We start from the raw sequence: 18110 nt of genomic DNA, 5'->3' as shown, positions 1-18110 counted from the left end.
TACAGCTTCCCCAAGTCTGCGCCTGTGGTGGCTGGGATGTGAAAACTCCCTCCCGTCCTCTGCTGCCAGCCTCGGGCAGGGAGCGGAGTTTGCCCCTGCGAAGGGTTCCCTAAACTCGCATACACAGGTGGCAGGCTGCGCCTTACTGTCACTTGATAATAAAATACAAAAATGGTAATTTGGCCAGTGCTGTATGAAAAGAGCTGAAGCCACCTCTGCTTCGCTGACTCCGTTCATCCCTCCCTCTTCTGGTGGGAGGCTTTTCCCTCTGGTTCGTCCTTCCCCAAGGCGCTAAGGGGCAGCGATTCCCTCCACTCTTCCAGTGAACTACCAGGGAACGCTGTAAGCCTCCTCATAGCACAGTTTGCCTACTCAACTCCTTAGACAAGAATATAAACTCTAAGAAAAAAAAACCCCAACCCACCCCAAAACTAAAATTTGGCCTCTAGAATAGTCTCCTGAAAAAGCACCTGCCATAAACTGGCTTCTAGGGTCGAATAACAGGCTTTGCTTGAACAGCAAGAACAAATAATAAGAACCTTGTAATTATATTTAAATGTATTCATCAGTGTAAACTGGGGATAGGAGCCAGCAGTCCCACCCTGCACGTCATTTGAGCCTGCTGATGGAGTTAGTCTGGCTTTATAAACAGAGCTGACTGAAGAGAGCTCTGCAGTGTTTCATCTTACTATGGTTTTGTACCTTGTTGTGATAAGGGGGTTTTTTTGTTGTTGTTGTTTGTGGGTCTGCTTTCTCCATGCACTATTTGGATTTCTCCAGCTACTGGTCCGTGTTACCACACAGTAACATTGCAAGGCAGATGCAGCAGCGGTCACCAGGGCTGTAATTAGACCAAGGGTCTCAGAAATGTATTCTGCAGGCTGGTGCAGAGATCTCATCTGGCCTGCTGATGCTGTTACAGAAGCCGATGAAGATGGCATGACATCAGTTTGATGGGCTGTGAAGGAGTCTGTGGATGGATAAAGATTCTTTTGATTCTTGTTTTGTATGATATTTGAAGTAAACTGCAGCAAAGAGCCTGATGAGCAAGGGCACTCACAGCACAACTCACCAAGCGGGTCCTCTGAGAGTTCACGCTCGCTGTGACGGCAGCGCTGGCCCTCGGGCACTCCGCTGGCCATCTAGGATGCTGCTGGTCACTGCCCCAGGCCACGGACCGGGCACCGGCCAGCGCAGCGGCAAAGGAAGAGGAGGGAGCAGAAACAGGACTGGAGCAGCGCTGGCTTAGGTGGGAGTAAATCGCCACGGAAGCACGGTTAGGAAGGCAGAACAGGAAGAGTTTGGGGAGTGTTGGCAAATGCAGTCCGAGATGTGTCAGGAAATTCGTCTGGTTTGTCCTAGCTAAAAGTACGTGGGGAAATCCCCAGATCTGGGACAATTTCTTAAAGGTAGAATAGTGCCTTTCTCTGAGTAACAACAGGGGTCTTGCAGGTGGTGTGGCTGCATCTGCCCTTCACTCACGTTTTCGGAGCAGCAGGATGCTTTGAAGAGGACGCGATTCTTCACAGGTGGAGGGAAGGTGTTCTGTTGTGTGCACAGGAAAGAAAAGAAATCTTAAGAGCAAATGGTCATGTGATCAAACCTTGAAATAAAGGGGAAAGAATAGTGAAAACAATCTGATTAGTAACGATCCATCTGAACTCTGCGCGTATGTTTTCTGAAGCTACCAAGCTAAATACAAATGTAAGTGAATCAATATGTAGTGCCTACGCAATGTTTTTCATTCCTTCAAAGAACTGGACAGAGTACAGGCACTGTTACTTTTAATGTTTTTTTTGTCTTTATGTGGGTCATGACTATATGCTATAAATAGGAAATTAATTTTAATGCTGTACAACATGATAATCTGGATTAATGCCTTTGATTTTGATACTGACAGAGAATAAACTAATGGAATTTCTTTGTCCCATGTTCCCTTAAAACAGCTTAAGACACATTCTTCTTAAAAATATGTCCATCCGGGAGCAGAAAGGAGAGCAGTTTTCCCTTGGTGGACCAAAGAAGCTTTTTCTAAGAACAAGCAGCAAACTGGCAGCTGAAGTCTGGCTGCAACCCACGCTGAAATGGTGAGGGCCTGCCCCCCCGCTCGTGCAGTACTGCACAGTGGTTGCCCGAGAGTTTTGCTTGGTTGTATCCTTCCAACACATAGTTCCTTGACTTTCTGGGGTTAAAGAAAATCTTTGGCAACTGCTCCCCTTGTCAGTGACTTGTTGCTGCAGATAAACTCTGAATTCTGAAGTCGTCGTATTTTCACAGGCTGAAAGAATTGGTATCACAGCTCTACTGTGTGTAGAAAACCAGGAGCTGAATTTTGGAAGGACTAAACCAGGAATTAGTTTCCTGTAGACTCCTGTTTGGGGATTGCGTGAGTTTACAATCGAATATGTGAGGTTGAATCCCAGATCTGAGGTTGGTGCGGTGATGTGCAAGCCGCATTGCAAGATCAGTTGTGTGATCTCCGATTTTGTTTAAAATAAAACTGCTGCATGCACAGCTGAGAAGTTGCCAAGTCTTAGTAATTGTCTCTGGCATTGCCAATTTAGGACCTGGATATCTGCTAATTTAGTTTTGCTTTGCTGAGGGGCTTTCCACGTGTCTTGGTTAACAATAAGAAAAATGTGCACAACCATGGGATGTAATTATTTCATTACTAAAGAAAGGGGAAATAACACTTTTTTTTTTTTCTTCCTTCTCCCTCCCCAACTCCCCCAGAAAAAAACAGTGGCATCAGGTACAGAAAAGAGAAATTTCTCTCTGTGGGGGCCACATAATTTGTTATGGTTTTTGGCACAGATGAAAGGGCTCAGAAGGGCTCAGATAATTTTGTCCTTTCATAAGAAATCTTATTGCTATAAGCTTACAGCTCACTAAAACTACTGTGAGACTGGCAGATCAATTAATGAATAGAGAAAATCTCAAATGCTAATTAAATCCCACTATTACTTCCAGGATTGGTTTATCTTCTCTCCAGGAATACTTGATTTGAACAGCTTGTTTAACAGGAAAAGCTATCGATCCCTTCAATAACACTTTAGAATCATTAAGAGGAAAAACTTTAATCTCCTTCAGCTCTTTGAAGTTGCTTTGGTTAATGTCATCTCTCTGCCATCCTGAAGAGCTAATGCTGGTCTTGAAAGGTATTTCCAACGTTACTCCATGCTGCTTTTTGTGCCCTGCTGCCGCTACCTGCCTGCTTGCAGAGTTAGCTGTGGTGAGCACAGTAAAGCAGGAAGGTACCACTAGTGCGTGTGCTTGCTTGCTCGGTTTGCAAGGTTTTATATTTTCTTTCAAAGTGTTTCTGGTGGAAGAAAACACATACACCTCTCCTCCTAGAGATTTGTTGAACTGCAAAGTAGTTATCCAGTGCTTCTGCTACCTCAACGCTTTGAGACTTGGACACAGAAGCATCTTCAGGTCGTTAAAGGTCATTCTACAAAGGCACTTGATAACTAGATGGCGTATGTCTGTACAGCAGGAAATTCTCAGAACATTTCCAAAGTTCACTTCTCATTCATATAGTCCATTTTCTAAACGGTCACATAAAATTAAACTTCAAATTTGATGCAGTTTGCCTTACCAGGGCCTATACACCCTTGTTCGTATAAAGCACATTATCGAGCTTTAAAATACCCTTAAAGTGTTTTATGTGCTCTAAAACTTGGACATTCTTTCAAAGAACCGTTAAGTAGAAGATGCAACTCTGTCTGAGAAGCAAGTTGGATAACTAATACCCTCATTAAAAACATTCTTTTTGAATGGCTTCAGTAACACATGCATTGGCTTCTCTAAGAATGTAGAAATTGCTGTGAGGTCTCTGGTATTAGAAAATCAAATAATTGCAGTAAAAACATGCAACTTAAGAATGTTGTCTTAAAGTAGCTGAAGAGTAAACAGAACTTTTCAGCTTTTATTTGGAATAAAATCTGCGAATTAAAGAAGCTAAAAAAACCAAAACAAAACACAAACCTCTTTTGTGGATGTTCTACAGAGCACTTCAGAATTGCAGGCTTGGGTTGCTCGTGAGAAGGTTTAATTTCTTTAGCAATTCTTCAAAGCCAGCCAGTGGATCTGGAGGTGGATCCGGTGGACCTAGAAGACTCAACTGATTGCATGAAGAACCACCGCCAATTCTGTGGCTTAGCTTTTGGCTTCAAGTAAGAGATCATCTGCTCAGGGTTAAAGACATTGTGAAAGTCAGGACTATAAGTGTCTTGCAGAATTTTTTTTTGATGGCTAGCTTGTTCTTAGTTTTTAGTGTTTATAGATGAAATTATACTCGTAATGGTTTATTCCTAAGACTATTTTGCCAATGGCTCGCCTTCTGTTTTTTAACTTGCAATTACCAATATTTTTTTCAAATATATACAAACTAATGCCTTAATATGTATTTCTAAGCATGGTGTAAAAAGGAAATATTATGAAAGTTAAATAGAAGCTATAAGCTGCATTTTACAGCCAGTATAAACACACTTGGGTGTTTTATAGCCATCAGTATTATCTCCTTTGACACTTGAGGCTTGTCCCTAGGAGACAGAAAGCAGAAACTTCCTGGAATTTCTTTAATTAGCCTGTTCATTTCACTTAATAAAACAAGCAATCAAAAACATATTGTGTTTCATACGCAGGACTCTTAAAAATGTAACTTGGAGTATGTAACTCTTACATCTGAGCAAAAGTGCAAGCAATTTTGAAATTTCCTAACATTTTAATACTTTAATAATACATTAGAAGTCTGTGCTGATGGGATATGCTATTAAGTGTGCACATGAGCAGTAAGAAAGCTCATAAAAAGTCTGGTGTTAAAGTATATTCAGACCAGCTGCAAATAAAAATGCCTTTTTGCAGTTTTAGTTTAGTCACTCACCTATTTTGATATTGCTTGCTCTAAACATCACCTGGAACCTGCTGTGAGAAGAAAGCTCTGAGTGTCAGCATAAACCCCAATGTGCTGAGTGACCACAATCCACAGTGAGCATTAGGGTGACTGGCACCTTGTTTGTGTGAAGCTTACACCCTAACGGAAGGTAAAGCTCTCTTACTTTTGGTCAAATCTAGCGATTTATGTGATAGCGATTATAAAGGAAATTTGGGTAGCTCTGGATTGTCCCTTTCCGTATGGCATACTTCATTTTCTAATCCTTTTCCAGCCTCTGTCCTTAGGCATGCGGATGATGGGAAGACCAGTCCATCCTCAGCACAACTGTGGTGCTGGAAGCACCTGTAAATTTCTGTTTGAAAGTATGAAAGGAGTTTGTCTATGTTTATTAAATAAATAGTAAGGTAAAGGTGAAAGCTTGGAAGAAAATAGGACTGAGGTGTTCTTGATGTGAAAGACAGGGCAGGATACCTGTCGGACAACCTGACAGTAGCCACCTAATTCAGAGGAAAAGGTGGTGTGCTTCAGATGTGCCTAGCCCAGCATTTTCCGTTCTCCAGCCCACTTACATCAGCAGTGTTAGAGCAGAGGTGTTACTGAGGGGCGCAAAGGTAGACGTTCTCGGAAAGCGCTGCTGGTTTTATCTGTTGCATGGGAAAAGCTGGCTATGAAGAGTAATACAGGTGCAGGTTTTCTTTTAAATGCAAATTACATCAAAGATTAAGATCATATGATTTTGTCAAGATATATACATAGCATCTACTGTATCCTATCCATAGTACCTGTTGTGATGTAATTCTCATCACATTCATGCACAGCTCTTGGAAATCCAATTAAGTGGGAATCATAATGTAAAAGTCCTTAAGGATTATTTTGGAAAGGACTTTGCTCAGGAAGTATAAGCAAGAGTGAGCTTTTTTCCTTTGATGCAGTTTCATTCAAAAATGGCATCATGTCTCATAACATGAGTCTAAACACACCAAATTATTAGATGTTAAGCAAACAGCTTTAGTTTAATTTTAAAACTAAGATTGTGCCCCTGTACTGCTTCCCCTTAGAACTCGTGGCATTCACTTCTAGCCTAACTAGAAAAAAAATCTAGCTCTAAAGGTTGTCACATGGTAACCTACGTCTGTTAAACATTTCTTCATGACCCAGAGAGCCAAAAGCAGACATGTTAAGCCCATCTTTCATTTCATTTCATTTCAGTTCAGTTCATTCATGCACATCACCTACTGTGTACTTAACTATTCTAAGTCTTTATGGGATATAGCGCAATTCCTACTGATGAGGATAGGATGCTAAATGTGAGTTTATAATGTGGTAGTTGTGATTTAAAACAGAAGGTACAGGGGGTATGTTACACGTGTCTCACATTCTTTGGCAATGATCATCAAATTCAACATTCAACATGCAAGTTCCTCCCAGTAACTGTTACTTTGCTAGTCTGTACCCTCTAGACAGAAGAAAAGAAAAAAATAATTGCCACCACAATCTACAGACTAGCATAGATCCCAGTAAAACACGGACATGTCTGGTTTACAAAGGTTGCTCACAGCTGCTGTACTTGATGCAGGGATTCTGTCTCCCTCTGTGCTGGCAGAGTGTTGGGTAATATTGTGTTTAAATGACTTTGCCGTTAATAATGAACAACAACAGTGTCCAAAAGATAAGCTCAAATGCCAGTTCTCTCATCAAAGGGAGAAAGGTTGTCCAAAATGCTGGTAAGGTGCAATGACAATTCTGGGTTTGGTGATAGGCTTGATGTTATGTTCAAATAGCTGTAATCTACATAAACATTAATTTTAACTAGCAAGCTTGGTAGTCAGTCTTCAAACTTTTTATTGATGACTTTTAAATGAGATAGAACAATTGAATTTATCTTACTGAACAAGTGGTAGAAACGTGCCTCGCCATTTTCCAAGGAGTAAATGTTCCGTTGCAAATAGTGTGAACTCTGAATCTGCTCAGTAAGGCAGCCCTCAGCTGCCCCCCTGCCCACCCCACGAACTCCCAGCCATTACATGTTAGAAGCTAAATTAAATTCTGCACGTGACAAGGCTTCTACAGTGCTGTTTTCCTGCTGTCAGGTGAGGGCTGTTGCAGGAAGACGCTAACTGTGATAAGATGCTACCCCTATTCATCAGGTAATGTCTCACTGTGTCTTCACTTTTACTGTTTCCCATTAGTATGGGACAGCTTTAATTTATGGGGTTTTTTTTCTTCACACAACATCATATTTACTAGCTGGGAACCTTTCTTTACAGATGTGTATAAATCTTTAAAAATGCCAGTGATTAATTTTAAAATCTCATTTATCACTATCTGATTAGTGAATTAGTTAAGGTTTGAAGAACAAATGTCAGGTACCAGACCCTCAGACAAGGTGATGGATCAAAGAAAGGCCACCGTGGAAAATGAGCCACTGCTCCCACGGTGCTTGGCACCCAGACCGAGGGGGCAAAAGGAGAGGGCCCAAAATAAAGAACACCTAAACACTGGAAAACAACCCCGAATCCCAGTAATGAAATTCTATGTGAGGAATGAAGCAGTAAAAACTGACTGCGGTATTTAAATGAGCCTTGAGGCTTGGGAGACAAGGCAAGAAACCTACTGAAGGACAACAAGCAGGCCAGAAAATAGCACATTATGTATATATTTCTCTTTTGGAGGCTTTATTCTTGAGGTACACTTTGTAAATATACCCCCAAACATTCCTACCAGGTGGCAAGTATAGCAGTGCTTTTTCTACAGAATGTGATAGCAAACCAATTTTGAAAATGAGGGCTTCTCAAGGGCTAAAGCTCCCCAGGGGAACAAGACACCGAGCTCATCCTTGCTGCCATTTCAAATCAAGGTCATGCAAAACGGGGTCCTCTTTTGTGCTCTCCCCTGCAAAAGAGCAAATGTACGAGCTGGGGTCTCTCCAAAGTAACAGCCACTCTGGCCGAACAAGGCTCTGTGCTAGCTGCTCCGGAGCATCCACATTTCCTCCCCTCGCCCCTGCGCGAGGCGACAGAGGGTTAGTGCTCAGTAAGCTCCAGCTCTCTTCTAACAAAATTCCCGGAGTTGTAGTTAGATCATTGTTATTGCTGGTGCACTAAGATGAGCTGGCTTGATAAGGCATTATGTCATTTTAAGATAATGTTGTTGTTAACAGAAATCGCCATGAGGATTTTAGGTCCATTCAAAAAGCAGGGCGTGGGGGAAGGCACCTTCGCCTAGTGAACTTCAGGCTAATTTTTTTTCTGATTTGCACCTTGTTTTCTTCCTGCTATGTTAAGGCTATCAGCCTTTGTAAAAGTTAGAGTTGCCATCAGGTAAGATGGAACATACCGAGTACAGCCCCTCTCCTTGCTACCCCAGCACCCTTCTTATGACAACACCTGGGGGGAGAAGGTAGAGAGCTGTGGGTACGGGTCCTTCCAAATGTGCTTCTCTGCAGGCTGCTAGAGCCCAGCCCAAAACATCCTCCCAAACCACACAAATGATTGAGCTCAATTTGTTTGGAAAACTCAGATCAGCTACAGAATTCTTCCTGGCACAGTAAAATACAACTCCAGTAACTAACAACACACTTCCCTAGGTTTTAGCCATAACTGCATTAACAGCAAAGGCATTATTAGACAATTCAATTGTCTAATTAAATTATTCAGACCGATCTTAACTCTAGTAGTGATAATGCCTATTATGCAAAAATAGTGTTACTCTCTCTGGACAGGAAAACATTTCTAATGTAAACATGCAGTTCAGTAGATAGCAATAAAGATTTTGGAGTAGTGGAAGAATAAAAGCTGGCTATTTAATTGAAGGAAGTTGAAGTGAAAGCTTGGGATTTAATTCCAGGAAGTGTAAGAGAAAAAAAAATCTGTATGAAGATCCAACTTATTTCCAAAAAGCAAAGCAAAACACTCCGTGCAACACAAAGGTCAAATCATGTAGGCAGAATGGCAAAGACTTTTTTTGTGTTGCTTTTTCCCACCATTTTTTATCTACTTTTAACCTCTTTCTAGCTTTGCAATTAAAATATTATTTCTCAGTAGTCCAGCTGCTTGATCAACTTTTACACTTTATACACACAAAATGAAAATATTTTGTGAAATCAGGTCCACCATGCTAGAATTCACTTGGGAAGGAATAAAATGGAGGAAATGATCATGCTGGGATGAAATGTTGGGGTTTTGTTGTTTGGGTTTTTTTCACTTTGCACAATAAGCAAAATATATCAGCATAAACCCCTATGTTTTGAAATATCTGACAGACATAAAACCACATGATTTTAAATCTTGTTTAATACAACAAGAAAGCTATTGAAAGCTTTCCCACAGAATCTTTCCCTTTTGTTCTCTACAAAAAGAGAATTCTAGCTAGAATTCAGAGTATGAAAACCCATGTGCAACTAACTACATAAAACACCCATTTTTCAGACAGACCTTTATGTTTTAGCTGCCTTGTTGAAAGAAAATGTATTTTATGTTCTTGCTGACCCTGACCTGTATTCACACAACCGGGACCGTTAATTGCAGCGGCTGTAGATGCAGTGTATGTACATGCTCTTTCTTCCTCTTTCAGACGGTCTTGGGGCGAACTCCTTGTCCTGAACGCAGCCTCTCACTGTACACCAGCTGTGGTAGCCACCACAGTGCATCAAGCAAAGGTGGGACGGGCTCATAAAAACACCTGCACAAAAATCTGCTTGCCCTGGCTGATGTCTCCAAAGCTGAAGGTTGTGGATTTACACAGCTGTAATGGATTAAATTCGAGTAAACCATTCGTGTCAACTGTGCGCAGGCTGGATTTGAATTCTGGGCACACACAGCTTGCAGCTCAGAGGTGAAGCAACACCTGCAAGTAAGAAACTACTGTATCACCAAACAAGGCAGGACTGATTGTCCTACGTGTGCTGGGGATGATCTGCTGAATAGTAACTAACCTCTGTTTAAAATATGTTTTTAGGTTAAAAAAGCAAACTGTATAAATGAGTTACACCAAGCACGATGCTGTTTTTTCAGTCCTGGACAGCAGAAAATGCCAGCAGCTGGGCTGGCTGAAATTTCTCACACTGAAACGTTTTGAGCGGAATTCCACAGTTTCGCTGCCTTCGCACTTGCTGGCATTTAAGTGGAAATTTCATCTCGCTTTAAAAAGTCATGTTTCTCACAAGACCGTTGGCTCTTCTCCTGTACCAGGTAGGCGCAGCCCCGCCAAGGCTGAAGAGGCACAGGCCGACCCTACTGGGACCGGTACCCCGAGGCTGGTCTCCACAGAGAATCTCCTCAGCGGAGAGTCGTCGTCCGGGACGGCCCCGGTGGGTGCCCGAGGGCCGGGCCTTGCGCTGCCGGTGCCACGTACGTGTTGAGGGGATGGGGGCCGGGGCCGCCGTCCTCTCCCGCGGCCGGGGTAGCCCGCCCGGCCGCCCCGCAGGAGGGGACGACGTTTCTCTTTGTGCCCCGGCGGGCGGCGGGCCGGCCGCGTTGCCATGGGAACCGTCCCGCCGGCTGCGGCGGGAGGAAGGCGGGTCGTGTGGCGGCGCAAGATGGCTCCCCGAGGCGGCGGGCCGCAGCGTGAGTGGGGGCGGGAGCGGGGAGCTCCCCGCCGCCGCGCGTCCCCCCCCGGCACCCCCCTCCCCGGGCCCTGCCTTCCCCTCTCTTCCCCTCCCCTTCGCCGCGGGCTGCGGCCGCCCCGCTCCGCCCCGCCCCGCGGCAGCAAGTGGCAGCGGCCGCGGATGCCGTGGGGCGCCTTGACAGCCCCGCGCCCAACTTGTGTTGCAGGCGCGCCCCGCCGCTGATGCGAGAGCTGCCGCGCCAATGCCAGCCCCGCGCCGCCCGGCCAGCCCCCGCCGCCCCCCGGGCCCGCCCCGCCGCCGCGATGGCTCTGACCTTGTTCGGTAAGTAACCGCCGCCTCAGCCCGGCGGGCGCGGGGCTGCCGGCCCCCATTGTCTGCCGCACGGCAGCGCCTGGGCGTGGGCGCCGGCCCGGAGGGCTGCCGCAGGCCGGGGCCCGCCGCACCGCCCTGCGCCCGGGGGTGGCGGAGCGGGGGAGAATAACGCGCCCCGGGGGCAGCCCCCGGTGCCGACCGCGGCGTGGGCTCGGGTTGCGAGCCGGCTGCGGGGCGCGATGGGCAAATAAAAGTTACGGTGCCTCAGCAAGCCCCCCCCGGTCGCCTGAGGAGCGGCGCGGCGAAGCCGTGGGCTGGCTAACGGGGGACCCCCGCTCTCCTGGGAGGGTCGGGGTGCGGGGCTTAATTGCCCGTAACGATGAGCCGCGTTTCTGTAGATGTGTTTAATAGCACAGATTCGTGAAAGGACGGTTTCAGGAGGCTGCGAGTGTTCGCTTCGGTTGGCTTCGCAGCCTGAGATGGCATAGTGGGAGCCAGCACGTGAAAACTGTAGTTCTAACTACAGTCAAAATGTGCATTAACTACAGAGACTGTGGATTCTCTTGAGTAAGGTTATTAAGCTTGCTTGTGCTTAATATGCTTAATTTTACAGTGGGGGAAAAAAAAGCTACAAACTGCTTCTAGCAACATTAGGTAAATGCAACAATGCAAAGGAAAGCAGAAATTAGCATGACTAGCATCGGTACAGAATTAACAGGATAATCGGAATACTCTTTCTTGTAAGAAGCTTGTACACCAGAAGTAATTTCTAGTGAATAGCTTTAAGTGATGATATGAAGTCTATTTGTAGTGTTTAGACTGTGGATTTTACTTCCTGTGTAAACAATTGATTTGCTTTCATTCATCTCGTGGTTCTTGGGCTGGTACAATTTCCTAAAAGAATAAAAACTCTCTCATAGGTTTTCATAAAACTTGACACCTGTTGTATTTTTGTGGCGTATTAAGCCCTGTCTAAAAACAAGTTTAGCACGTGTTGCAAAATAGTTCTCTGTAGATAAAATCTATGCGGTATTGGATTTAGCTACTGTGCTGTCACTTAAATTTATATTTCCTGCCTGAGTTTTTCAGGATGCAAAAGGTGGTAAATCATAGCTCAAAGCAGAGCAAACTGTCTCTGTCTTTATAGGCCTGATCTTGTTTTTGAGTTCACGCGAGCCCCCAGACTTCTGGAGGAGTTGGTGCAGGTACGGGGGCCCTGAAACGTTGTCAGGGTGGGCATTAAGCTCTTTAACTTAGGAGCACAAGTGAACATAGAGAGTGCTCAAACGGCAGATGGGCTTTTGTAAAATAGCCTACCGTGGGTATTGCATTGTGTCGTTGTGACTTCAGCTTGTTAAGAAAAGGTGTAGGTTGTTACACAGGCACTTGAGGTAAATATCGTAGTTGTCTCTAACCAAAAATCAAAATATTAGGCTATTGAAAACAGATGCTTTTTCTGTGGTGAGCAGTTATTGTGTCATTACAATCTTTGGCTGCAAAATTAATACTATTTTAACTTCAGTTTTTAAATAAAGTGGCATTCTTAAGTCAGGTACTTTGTTTTTTAAACTGATGTGATTCTTTTTTTTTAATTCACATGTATTTTATCTACTTAATGACATTTTTCTATAAATATAAATTTGCATTACAAAGTAAATCGAATTAGATGGTTTTGTGTATCGCATCTGTCATTAGGGTAAATGACATTGATACATGTAAAAGCTAATGAGCAAAGAGAAGATGGAGTGGGGTACCCTGCTGTGTGTAGTTTTTAAGTGATGTCTTGCCAAAGGTAAAATCTCAAGATTTCATCCTTTTAAGAAAACACAAAGTGGCAATAAAACAATGCAAAAAAAATAAGGCTAATGTGTGTCAACAAATGACCACGATGCCTTTCATAAATGCAAAAGCTTTAGAGTACGTCTGAAACTATGAATGCAAGAGTGTGAGTTGGGTAAATGCAGAAAATGCACAATATGTTTGCAGATGACTCTGTGATTAACTTACGATTGAGTTAGCACAGCTTAGTGTGTTACTGTGTGTCCTCTGAGCTGAGGTAGCTTGCCACACTTTGTCTCTTAGCATATAACAAAGACAGACCAAAACATGCTTGCTTTGTACTTCAAGAACAGCCTTCAGCCTTTATCTTGCATTTTGGCTGCCCGCGGATAGTCGCATTTTCAGTTACCACACCACAGCTGACCCATAGTAATTCATTAAAAATATAATTCCTGAAATAATGAGTTTTGATTTGTTTCAATATAAGCCCCTACCAAAGCAGCATCATCAAATCCGAGGAAAGGCAGAATACATGTGCCTGAATTAATGTATCTGTTTTGAGGGATTAAGCAGCTATAATTGTACCATTTTAAATTCACACCTATCTTATACCAGTAAAACTGCCCTGAGCAAACAGATCCTGAGGGAGATGTTTGCTTTGGTTCTGCTCATTCACATAAATTCTAGGCTCAGCATTGGATTTTTTTTCTAACCCATAATGTTATATTGCACTGAACCAAATTTCACACATTCTAGGGCTGCTTTTAATAGGATGTGTTATAAACTTGAGATAAATTTCCATGTCAGCTTGCGGGGGGGGGGGGGGAATCCACCAAGTTTGCTGGGGCCTTTTCAATTATCGTGTGTATGTGTGTGAGCACAACAAGAGGGAGGAAAGGGATGGGAAATATCATAACATTCTTTCCCCATGCTCTTGATACTGTTTTATGGTTATTTCAGTGCATAGTCCAAAGACTGTACTAAAAGGGGACAAGACTAGAGAGCAGGGTGACGTTGTTGTAGATTCTGGATTAAAATGGATATGCAGTTCTCAGGCAGCTGAAAGGTCAGGTGTGTCTCATTTTTTCTACTTGGCAGAGTGGTTGGTGGTTTCCTGTTGGAGGTTGCCCTTTGCCGCTCTTCTCAGAGCAGCACCATGTATCTGCTGGAACAGTAGCTGAGGTTTGCGTCTTTGAGGTGGCACCTTGAAACTCTCTGGAAAGCTGGTTAGAGAAAGGAGCTTCTGGTGTATCAACAGCATTTTTCTGCTGCCGAAAAAGACTGTTACACTTGGGCTATATGTGTCTCCTGACATATTCTTCCTTTTTAGTTACAGCTTATTGTCCAGATCATGATGCAACATTAAAACACAAAGGAAGAAAATGTCAAGGCTCTTCACTTTCTCCTTCTTAGTTATTTTAAAATTCTCTTCTTCATCTTGTCACGACCTTCCAAGGTATCCTGTGCTCATTCTTGTCTGTATGGACATGGTAGGGAGCTGCCCATGTTCCCACTGCACAGTGGTACAGCTGATGAGTCTGTATGTGGTGTGGGTTATGAGGGAGAGGAGGTCAACTGCTCCACAGAGATGAAGAAGAAGAGCAGCCCCCATTGGAAGCAATCAGAAATGGGAGAGCATGGAAGTTGTTGGCTAAAAACATACCTCTGTTACCTACCAACCACTTTGGCTACCTCAGGCAAGACTGTCATCCCAGGAAGGTTCATAGTTACGCAGAATTATGGTGGCAGATATGGCCTGTTGTGACCATAGATGGTCACTGGTATATGGTGTGGCATTTTGTACACCAGTAGAAGGTAGGGTTTCACCAGTACATTGAATTTGTGTTCTACTGGCCAAGCACTTACAGTGCAGGTTTGACCTAGCAGAGGAAAGCAGGTCTGTACTAGGACCGCATCAGTAGAAGACTCAAGACAGTCAATATATCTGAGAACTGAAAAAACGCTTGCCAAGCCTGTTGTTTGTTGCAAATAATAGATGTGATTCATTTGATATCCATATTCATGGATCACCTACCAAGAGTCGGCGGGGATTTTAAAACCGTTTTTGTCCACAAAACAGTGCAGACTTTCATACCCTGTGCGTATAAATACCTGGAACTCGAGTAGATGTCCGATTCTAGTGCTATTTGTCATCCCACAGCAGATTCGTGTTCCCTTGCGAAAGGTTGTGGTGAAAGGTGTAGCCTCTTTCCTCTCTGATCATTTCTTCCTGCCTGCTGCAGCAGCTGGAATGGCATAGAAGCTGGTGTCCTTCTCTGCTGTTTCAGCACAAAGTCAGTGGCTTCCTGCCCAGCTCCCATGGCGTTGGGCTGAAGCTGCTTGCCTGGTTTAGCAGGGAAGCAGCTAAAGGATACCTGCCGGTTCTGCTCTGCTGAATCCCTGCAAGGGATAGCAGCTTCAGAGAGACAGGAAGAGCATTCAGTTACGTTTCTATGGCTAGACTTCCTAGAGCCCATCTGTTAATACCCTAAGCTGTGAGATCTCCAGTGACACGGCTGAGGTGTGTGCTGTCATTCCACTTGGATGACTCAAGTATAGGAAAGATAACAAACAATGTAGAGGAAAACGGAAGGGAAGTGTTAAGTTATCCCATTGCTACTGCTGCTTGCTTGTGTCTCTGGATGTACTGAGAACTGTTTCAAGAAAGTCAGCATTGTACTTTGAAAGAAAAATATTTTTATGTTATGTTTTAGTGCTTCTGAGTTGTCCTTATGTTTTATGAATTCTCTTCCTCTTCATTTGTTTGCTCATCAACTCTCTTGTGTGCACAAAGACATTTCAAAATGGCCAGGAGAAATCTTTGTGGACATATTTCTCATTAGTTATTCATGCTCTTGCCTTCTTGCTCAGACCCTGCCAATGGATGAAAAGTCACCCTCCTGAATATTGCTGGTTAAGAAGTAAGAAGTGAAGCAATTGTCTTTTAATCTTTGAAGTGCTTGCACTGATCAGAGTGGCTGCAGATGAATGGGATTAGAGACAGAGCTGTAGTCAGCGTGACAGATATGGTTATTTAAGGAGATGATGAACAAGAGCAGTGTTTAGAGAAATTTGTAGGGAAAATATCAGATGAAAAGAAACAAGCAATACACTGCTACAGGCAGGAAGGGTAAGGACAAAGAAACCAATTATACCTCCATTTCAGGTGTCCATACATTGTTGAAAGAGCACGCAAATATTAATTTGCCCACTTAACAGAATTCCTTTCTGCAGCTGCGAACTCTGGTATCATAATGCACAGAAGTAATTTTATATGAATCTATTTACTACTACAGGTATGAAGCAAACCTTTTGAAATAAGTTCTTCCGTACTTGAAATGCTAATTAACAAAGTTCTGTGCTTCTGTGATTACTGTTCTCCATGCAAACTGTACTTACTGTCTCACAGCTGCTTCGAAAGGTAGGGTAGGCTTATGTTGATACAAGCACTTACTTTCTAATGTGACAATCTTAAAAAGAGAAATTAAATCAATTCATTGTTCTTTAAATAAATGTTTTGCTTGCTTAGGGAAGGCTTTTACATTTTAGAGTGCTTGGTTAGCTTAGTCACAGGTACATAGAAAGTAAATGTTTGTCTAAAAATGGCTCAGAACAGGTAATGCCTGCAGGTTCTCTGCAGGATAGGAAATACTCAAAAATTAATGTGCTTATTTCTTGTCCTGTGTGCAGAGTTTCCTAAGAACAGGAGGTAAAGAGATCACCTACAATTCAAGTTGTTCTCTTCTGTATTTTTATACATGGCCCTGAACTATGCTTAAAACTTGTGGCTAGCGGTGATGGTAAAAGTTTACTGGCAGAGCCCCTTAACTAAAGAGTCAGTTTGTGCCAGAGAAGTGTTCTTTGAATCTGTTCCTTAACTGGAGTAGGTAATGGAAGTTTGTTCATGGAACTGGGACATTTTTGTTGCTACAGGGGGCATAAGTGTGGAGTGCTATAGGTATAGTACACATCACTGACGCTTCTAGGCCCAAAAAAAAAAAAAAAGTCAAGAACTTCATTGCTCATCTTGCACTCTTGAAGCAGTTTTCAAAGTGAATACGTACCCCACATTGCACTGCCTATGTTAGGTCTTTTTCACCAGTAAAGCAGTGAATTCAAAGCGATCTTTTTAACCTGGTTGCAGTAGATGCTCTTGAAGTGTTTAGCCCTTGCTCAAAATACTTGGGCTGCATTCAGTACCGACTGATACAGCCTAATTTTAAAGAAGATTTAAGCAATTCGACATCTAGTCACAATAGGAACTTCAAACAGTTTAATTAGACAGAACAATTTAGGGACAATAGTACAATGTTTGGGGTTTTTTAAACAAAATTTAAAAATGAAGGTGATTTGTTAAAAATGGAAACCATGTTAGAGATAAACTTGCTCTTCTGACTCCCATTCATGTATCTGGGAGGGAAAGTGTCCAAGTGCTGAGAATCCTAAGATTATTTTCTCCTAGGTGCTGTGCTAACCTTACATACTTTATAGAACCTAATGAAGCAAATAAGGAGAGCAACCTTGAAAAGGTTTTGCTGGCAATGCAATCTCAAGAAAAAATCGAAAGGGAAACCTGTGTAGGAACTGGGAAAAGAAGATGGATCTATTAACTAGTAAATTGGTATCAATTCATCAAAATATCAGAGAAGTGACACACTTATAAACGAGGATGAAAAAATTTCAGTCATGGCTTCTCAGCTTAGCACTTAGAAGTGTGCTTCTTGCAGTGGCTGGTATAAAAATGTGTTTTCTATTGTGAATATCATATAAGAATCTTAAGGAAATGGAGGTTTGAGGATTGTTGCTGAAGCTGGAAAGGTGAGGTCCAATTGTGCACACAAGTAATGAATTAAGACGAGGTTTTGGAATTTTCTCCAAAGAGGTTCTCTTGCAGTATCATCAGCTCAAGCACACCATTGAACAAATGCATCCCTTTCCTCCTTGGCATCAAGTGACCCCTAGGAAGTGGAGACAGAATGTCATCTGATGGCGTTGAAGTGAAATACGCTCTGGATCTGAGGATCCAGGAAGAGTTCCCAAGCTTTGCTGATGCACACTTCGGTCAGCTAAAGGCTAATGCTTCAGGTGTAAATCTGGGTTTTCTTCTGTTTCTTTTGGACTTAGCTGATTCTGCTTTGTTGATTTGCTTACTAACTCTCTCTGAGTTCTTAACTGTTTTTTTAGATGTACTAAAAGATTTCCATGTGATAGAAAGCATGTCTCAGTGTCAAGAAAAGAATGTGTTTACATATAATGGCAGGACCACAGTTATGACTTAAATACTATGTCAATCAGTAAACTCGAAGCATAAACCTAATACAAGTCTTTTGGGAGACTGTTATTTTTGCCAAATAAAAGCACATTAATCAGGATCCTCCAAGGGTGCAGGCATAGGTAACCGCTCTAAAAGTGCGTTGTTAGATGATTCTTTTTCCTTTTTTTCTGAACTTGGGGCTTAGCATCTACATCTTAGGCTATTTAGCTGCTCCACCTTGTGGACAGAGATTGGACAGTTCTGCAGAAATGTGTCTTTGGGTGAAACAGAACAAAACAGAA

The 18110-nt window shown here is 43.0% G+C and overlaps 1 protein-coding gene and 1 long non-coding RNA gene across 3 annotated transcripts in view; one reads left to right on the top strand and one right to left on the bottom strand.

Annotated features, from left to right (window-relative positions):
• Window positions 1–547: 547 nt before the first annotated feature.
• On the bottom strand, window positions 548–11092 carry LOC129207936 (uncharacterized). Its single transcript, XR_008577614.1, has 3 exons — window positions 10777–11092; window positions 3988–4187; window positions 548–1603 (listed from the first exon to the last, which is right to left on the bottom strand). It is a non-coding gene; the product is annotated as an uncharacterized LOC129207936 (long non-coding RNA).
• CHN1 (chimerin 1) overlaps window positions 10033–18110 on the top strand; it is a 103998-nt gene continuing 95920 nt past the window's right edge. Inside the window, exons 1-2 of one of the 2 annotated variants that reach the window (XM_054829766.1) lie at window positions 10033–10205; window positions 10669–10784. In XM_054829766.1, the coding sequence (XP_054685741.1) occupies window positions 10048–10205; window positions 10669–10784 (274 nt within the window). In that variant the 5' untranslated portion in view covers window positions 10033–10047. Of the gene's footprint in view, window positions 10206–10251; window positions 10462–10668; window positions 10785–18110 lie in introns of those variants that run through there. The other variant, XM_054829767.1, reaches the window with a different exon arrangement.

Source organism: Grus americana, chromosome 6 (assembly GCF_028858705.1).
Source record: "Grus americana isolate bGruAme1 chromosome 6, bGruAme1.mat, whole genome shotgun sequence".
NCBI lineage: Eukaryota > Metazoa > Chordata > Aves > Gruiformes > Gruidae > Grus > Grus americana.
This window is presented reverse-complemented; position numbering and strand designations above follow the sequence as displayed.